This window comes from Aphis gossypii, chromosome X, assembly GCF_020184175.1.
Source record: "Aphis gossypii isolate Hap1 chromosome X, ASM2018417v2, whole genome shotgun sequence".
NCBI lineage: Eukaryota > Metazoa > Arthropoda > Insecta > Hemiptera > Aphididae > Aphis > Aphis gossypii.
In genome coordinates, this window is record NC_065533.1 from 26283793 (window position 1) to 26291494 (window position 7702).

At 33.3% G+C, this 7702-nt stretch overlaps 1 protein-coding gene across 2 annotated transcripts; it reads right to left on the minus strand.

Annotated features, from left to right (window-relative positions):
* Positions 1-987: 987 nt before the first annotated feature.
* On the minus strand, positions 988-6682 carry LOC114119034 (uncharacterized). Of its 2 annotated transcripts, XM_050207430.1 has the most exons (5): positions 6404-6682; positions 3374-3710; positions 2962-3320; positions 2682-2871; positions 988-1672 (listed from the first exon to the last, which is right to left on the minus strand). In XM_050207430.1, the coding sequence occupies exons 3-5, from the start codon at positions 3308-3310 to the stop codon at positions 1066-1068; spliced, it is 1146 nt and encodes a 381-aa protein (XP_050063387.1). In that variant the 5' UTR covers positions 3311-3320; positions 3374-3710; positions 6404-6682; the 3' UTR covers positions 988-1065. The 2 variants fall into 2 exon arrangements, with proteins under 2 accessions (XP_050063387.1, XP_050063386.1); XM_050207429.1 differs by lacking the exon at positions 3374-3710 and having other exon boundaries at positions 6404-6680.
* Between the last annotated feature and the right edge of the window lie 1020 nt (positions 6683-7702).

A 7702-nucleotide genomic window follows, 5' to 3' on the forward strand; every position in this document is an offset into this window, starting at 1 on the left:
TATTATCAATTTCACGGTTGTTATACCTACGTCTTAGTACTTACTTCAACTAGAATTTCGGTGAGACTTAAAAGTATTGTTATTCGTTGAAAACGTCAAATACATTTCGGCGGTGCGCTGATTTTCCAGTTGCTATACGAGAATTTATTATCGCCCTCGTCGGCGCGTATGCGTATACATATATACTGTGCGCGAGAGAAGGATGCGCTGATTTACCCCTCTTCCCCAGAGAATACGGCTTGTCCCCCGAGTCATAAGTAAATCTGAGAGGTCTAGTCGTAAACAAATAATAAAAAAACAATCTGCAATTGCTCCGTATGAATAAACAATGCTGAATATTAACTCCGAGTTAAAAAAAAAAAAAAAAAAAACGAAATGTAAAAAAGTATTATAGATAGACGTGATCTAAAATGTAGTTTTGAACGTTTTGAGATAGCGTCTCGTGATATTATAATGTACATAAACAGCTCTGCACAATCGCGATTCGTTTGGTATTTTACACACACACGTATTTTATAATATCAAGTGTACGGTGCATTTTGAATCGATATTAATAATATAATATTATGCTCTAAGCCAGCGTTTCCCAAACCGTGGTCCGTGGACCTCTTGGGGTCAGCACGCGTACCGGAACCATATAAAAACGAAAATCGTATTTTTATTAAGGGAGTCCGCAATCATTTTTACTATCTCTGAGGGGTCCCGGCAGGGAAAAAGTTTGGGAAACGCCGCTCTAAACTATATAATATTATTTTGACCGTTTTGAACACACACATAATATTACATACGACGTTATACGTCATATTATATATGCGTACTCTCTAATATCGTCTATAAAGTACGGTTGAGATTGTTTGAAAAACGCAAAATCACAGTTATTATAATATTATTATCATCGTATAATCTAATCCGAACGAATAACCATCATCGACTCGACTCGACACACACGCAAACATCGTAAATAATAATAATAATAATATCGTAATATTATATAATAATAATAAAATATATGTAATATTATCAATAGACAACAACGCAAAAATATAATGATCTATGGATCTTCCGTCAGCCGTCCGTCGAGGTGGCGTTGGGCTTGTCCACGTACAGTTTGGGCGGCATGGGCACCACGTACTGGCCGGACGGCGACCGGGCCGACAGCGTCAGGGCCGGCAACTGTACGCTGTACGGCGGCAGTATCGATCCCGGTTGCTGTTGCTGCACGATCGGCGGCAATTGCGGAATGTTGTTCTGGTACAGGTTGGGCACCTGGGCCGCCGGGAACGGGGCCTGCGGTATGTACGGGGCCGGGGGCAGGTACGGGGCCTGGGGCACGTACTGCGGCGCGGCCTGGGGCACGAACTGCAGCGGCGGCGGCGGTTGGGGCGCGTACTGCGGCGCGGCCTGGGACACGTACTGCGGCGGCAGGTGGACGACCGGCGGCAGCGGGTCCGCGGCGCCGCTGGACACCAGGAACGGCGCGCCGGCCACGACGGCCGGGCCGCTGTCGGACCGCGTGCCGTACAGCTGATTGTTGACGGCGTCGCCGGTCTGGCCGCCGGCGGTGTGGTAACCGTCGCCGTTACCGTACTGGCCCTGTTGACCGACCGCGTTCGTCTTCACCGACGAATCGTGGTAACCGCCTCCGAACGCCTTGCCTTCGCCGTCCCTGAACCTGTGTGAATCGAAAAACGTCCGACGTGTGTTATTAGGTAATAATATATACTTAGTAGTTAATACTTATACTCAAAAGCCGAATACCCGACACTGACGATCGAGGGTTAGGTTAGGTTTACGCGGACAATTGTATAATATACATAATGCGATAAGAATATTGGATTTGGATTTAAAGGGATTCCGTCCTAACCTAACATAACCTGACATAGGATTTTAGACGTGTTTTTTGCCAAACTTCGTGTTCGACGTATATATAGTGAAGCGATAAAAATTCTGAAAACAGATTTGAATTGTGCGTCAAGTCTATTCGAAATCGGCTTTCCCAAATTTTTGGTATTATCCCCCAAATTTATAAAAATTTATGATAAAATAGAATGATTAAAAAAATTGTAAAATTTCATGTTTGGATAAGTAAAAACTAAAAATCAAAAATATGGAAAAGTTGATCTCGCAAGAAGACTTGACGAAAATTCAAATCTGTTTTTAGAATTTTTCTTGCTTCACTATATCAATCGGGACGTTTGGCAAAAAATCACGCCTAAAATCCTATATCACCCTTGTGTTAGACAAAGACAGAAAAACACTGGGTCGAATTCCTTTTATGTTAAAAAAAATAAAAATAAATAACATCCCTGAGAGATACACCGGTAAAGACTACGAAAATCTCGTAAAAAAATGACATCACTTAAAATAATTTTATTTTTGTCAGCATTATTACGATCTGATTATAACTATAATTAATAAGATAAACGTGTTAGACGAATTAAATCGACATCGGCCGCGTATGAAATCGAAATCGGAAATCGATTTAGTGAAATAAAAGTGGCATAGGTACCTAAATAATATTATACGTTTAATACACAATTATTATTTTATTATAAAATCATATAATATACTGACTGATTAATATTTAATCTAAACGACGATTTTATAAAGCAGCATTAGTACTTATCATACTATTATAATTAATATTTATGTTTTTACTCGATATATTATTATTATATTACCTTTGGTCTTTAGCACCATATTGAATCACTCCTCCGTGTCCTAGACCATCGTCATAATACGTAGCTTTGTTACCGCTCTCGTTTTTTTGATACGAAGTGCTAAACCCTGCGACTTGATGTCCCTTGTTCCGTCCGTTTATCCCGCCATAAGCTCCGCCCTCGACACTCGTAACGCCACGGTCGTTGACACCTTTGATTTTATTTTTACTCTTATATCGTCAACGTGCGTGCACATCGTGCAAAATTCAATATAACGTTTGCTAAAATAGTAAAAACTCACCGCCATAAGTATTGCCGACGTCGTATCCGTTTAGTTGGCCGTTATTGTCTCGGTAGAATCCGTTCTGGTCTCGATATCCGTTGGCATCGATTTTGTTCCCGCCGAACGCCTGTAACGCTTGCAATCCGTTTAACGCCAAATTACTGCCAGCTGTAGCATATCCCTGGGGCACTTGGTCCACGCTCCAGACTCCCGCCGGATTTATGATGGGTGGTCCTGCAGGCTTTAACTGAACAAAATCACCTCCCATCACGGTGTCCAGCGTTAGATTTATATAAAACGCCTGGACTGCCAATCCGATCCCGGTTAGGTGTAACGATTTATTAGATGCCGTCGAAACTTTTGTCATTATCAACTACCTGTTAATTAAATATTAATTAAACATTTTCAACGCTCGAGCTTTTAACGTCACCTTTAAAACGTGATTTATACTACAAGCTGGATATTATTCCCAGTAGATTGAGCGTTCGTTAGCATATTTTTCGCTGTACAAATTTATAACTGTCTTAAAATAAACGCTTTACTTTCAATTATATTGTCAATATACTTGTGATGGGTAACCGATTTTCTTAATTAGGTACGTCTCTTCTGGATTATAGATTTCTCTCTACTGTATGTGTACTGTTATTAAAGTACTGCGTAGTATATTAATTATAGGTATTACGCGTATGTCAAGTAACTTCTGCTGTGTCTGTCCATAGTCCATCCAATTGGAATAAATCGCCATGATTACCAATACTATTGTGGATCTTATAAAAAAATGTTATATTATAATATTATTATTTAACTTATATTTCTGTAGAAGCTTAAGTTCTCTTGTTTATTTCGTTTAATATACTCATTATTATTTATTTGTTAATTAAATTTAAATTAACTTTTATCTTTTATGAAAATAATCGTGTTATAACGACTACTTGTATCTACTTAAAATTTATTTACGACTTAGTTTTATTTTATTTATGTTTTATTAATGTTAATTTAAAACCATTGAGTTTGATTAAACATCATAATGTTAATTATTTGTTATAAAATAAATATTATAATAAATTCATTAACTAGACTATATAGTCATAATATATGATGGGTATACAATTAGTATAAGCACTAAACAGTTTATATAAATACATAATTAATTAAATATGAACACATATCGACATATCATAATATGACGTATTATCTCCTATAGATGCAAAAATAACTAACTAAAATATAACTCATAAATGACAGTAGAAAATATTATATTTTGATCAATTGAAACGAATCACTTCAATGTTCAATTAGTTGTGATAGTTAATCATGATTTAGTACTGTGACTTTATTGTTCACTACTCTTATAAGTCATAATAAACTTAATTGTTTTTGTAAAAACTATGTTATTTTTGTTTTGTATTGATTTGATTTTCCATTGATAGCATAACTATTAATTTAAATTACATTTACTATTAACAAACCTAACTTATACGTAAATTATTAAATAATAATCATTTAATTTTATTATTCTCAATAAAATTAACGTTACCGCGTGTAATGCTATCGTTATTTGTCATTGTTTTTTATATAAATCTTTAAAAAAAATTTCTTCACTGATATGAGTTTGAACCTTTTGTCCTTATGGCATTTATTATATTTTAAGGTTTATATAACATATATACATATCATATATCATATAATATGATATTATGCACATAAATTATATCACATGTAATTAAAGTAATATAATAGCGTATCATATATCATTAAAATATTTTCTATAAACATTTAAAATATAATATATTTCAGAAACGCCAATAACCTTAGCAGTTGAGACATCTATATAAATAAAAATATTACAATATGTAGTATATATAGTACTATATACTAATATGTTATTATTCAAGTATTAATAACAATAGTCAAGTCCTATATAAAAAAAAAACGGCCAGGAAGTCAATATATGACAATATCTAGTCTCTTAAAAAAGGTTAATATTGTAATAAGATTATTTTTAAGTATACATATTATCATTAATTATTCTTGTATTTTAATAAAAAAAAGTAGTCAATTTTTACAACCTAAACACATATTTATAAATTACATTTTCGAATACCTACAGTTTTTGTAATAAACATCAAGAGAAATGTTGCAAATTAAAAACTAGTATTATGTCACTACAAAATATTGTGCAGAAATATGATTAAAAATAGTAACTATTAATTTCTAATCATGCATAGGAATAATGTAGAGTTTTTCTTTACTATTCGTGTCTAGAAACGCACTATTATTTGAGATAGGTATAGGTATATGATCAATACAATTTAAGGTCACAGATTAATCATACGGAACGTTCAGCTACTGGTTATTTTAATCACGATTAGAAATCGTTAGTAAAAATGTATTGTTAGTCATCAAATATAAATATTCAAAAATTTATTTATTTATACTAATTTTGAAAAGATTTTCGTTTTATTACATTGGACAAAGAAGTACCTAATCGTGTATTATATGATTATATAAAGTATGTGTATTGTGTAACAAATTTTAAAGAGTGAACATGTTTTTCAAAAACTTAAATGTTTTAATCAGAAGTATGAACTACCTATCTTATATACTATATACTGTAAAATTACAGTGTGAGTACGAGGTTGATATCTTTTTGTCTATTGTAAACCTAACCGAATAGAATCGTGATAATATTAAGGTCGGGCGAATCTTACGAGGACAGACTCTTGCTTTTTTATACTTAAGTTCAAACAAATAATATATGTGGACTATAAGGTCAAACTACGGTTCTAAACATGAATGGAAACGTCTAAGTCGGGAAGGAGTATATAGATAAATATAGAAGTAAAAAAAAAAATGACGTTATCATTCAATACACACAGTATTTTTAAATGAATGCGTATTAAATTATACTTGTACGCAATTCGACTTCAAACAGTAATGCAATCATAATTATTGTCTCGTTGTCAAATTGTTATTCAAGAAACGATTGTATAAAATAATGTATTAAACTGTACATGACAAATATTACAGTAATTTAAGTATTTCCAAAAACAGTTCTTAAGTTTGTTATTCATACTGGTAAATGGAATCAACACATCAAAGAAATCACGTACAATATGCATAATAGTAATTGTTATGCTATATACATCATCGTTATTTACTATATGGTCTAACGTGTGTTCTAATACATATGTTTCCATAAACGATTCGGCGGATAAGAATAAAAATGTCGAAAATAAGTTAAAACTAGTGTACAACAAACAAAAGCAATAATAAACATAAGTCGGTGCAATTTTGTTTTGCAGCTTACCCGCGGTAATGTTGACCGTTCTCTCAATTTATCGAGAACAATAATAACATCAAAATAACATCATTATTAAGCGTTTGCGTGAAAATAAAACGGTCAGGTACCTACAATACAAGTGAAATATGTTATATTAGTGGAATAAAAACAACTTACAGTAGTTATACACTGGTCGAAACGAAAAGGCGTATTGTCGCACGCCACGCCGAACGAATTCGCCGACTTTTCAAAAAACAACACTACAAAACGATTTTGTACTTTATCGCGGTAAATCTACACTGTTGTAGGTATCACTCACTCACTATCTGTACACTATCGCGGCTAACCGCGTTCCAAGCCGACTCTGTCTCGCCAAGTAAATCGTATAACGCGAAACGTTTTACTAAATTCATGTATAACATACACAAAAACACTCATTCGTTTTGGCTAATGCCTACACCCAAACCGTTTTTACAGTTTAATGGTGAATTATCGGGTTCAGGGTCAATTATTGAGCATAAATCGGTTGCTGCGGTGCATTGTGTCCGACCACCGCCAAGACGTGAACACCGTATACGCATATATTTTGTATATATATATATATATATATATTTGTTTAAGTCGGTAAATATACATGGGTAGTGTGTATAAAAACACACTGTTATAATACTATATACAGTGTTTATGATTATAAGGAACATTATTATAACCTTCAATTACTAACGTGACGTCGACTCGCATTCCCGACAGTCTTCAGAACATAAGACTTCTGATGCATTTCAACGCCGCTGCTGATATTTTAAACCTCCTACCAATACACGTATCCGATCCGTTTTAGGCTTCTACTTTAGAAGGGGTATACTTTTTATCCCCCTCGCGTATTCGGTTGAATTATATGTTTTCGACAATAATATACGTATTATACCTATTATAATACACTTTGTTTTATTCGTGACCATGTGATATAATCACAAGACATTGATTTTTGTGCACCCAACAGCTGTACCTTAACAGTGTGTGTCGGCACTTACTTTTTTTTTTTTTTAATTGTAATCTCTAATTTCAGTACCGGTTAAGAATGCTTATTATACTTAACGTTTTTAATTATATTACGCTGTCGCAATCGATGATGCACGGAAATAGATATCCTTGTATTAATTCAGTATTAATAATCTCTAAATTAGTATCACATAATATATTATAAATGTTAATATTAATGTACACGCGACTTTCTCATTTTTGTATAAACAATTTTTCTAGTTAAAAATTAGTACCCTCTTTTTAAACGTTTTAATTATATGATGGATAAAACAAAATATTTAATCATAAGTAACAATAAGACGTATACCTCACCTATATATATTTTTAAAATGAAACATTAGGTAAATAGATAATATATATATAGAACTTACATTTAGATAGGTACATATTTTAATTAGTATTCTTAATGTCTAAAATAAGAAAAAAATATTATAA

Coding starts and splice junctions, on each gene's coding strand:
- LOC114119034 (XM_050207430.1), bottom strand. CDS start 3,310: ATGACAAAAGTTTCGACGGCATCTAATAAATCGTTACACCTAACCGGG. Junction 2,872..2,961: donor CGTCGGCAATACTTATGGCG/GTGAGTTTTTAC, acceptor ATAAAATCAAAG/GTGTCAACGACCGTGGCGTT. Junction 1,673..2,681: donor TATGGTGCTAAAGACCAAAG/GTAATATAATAA, acceptor CGATTCACACAG/GTTCAGGGACGGCGAAGGCA.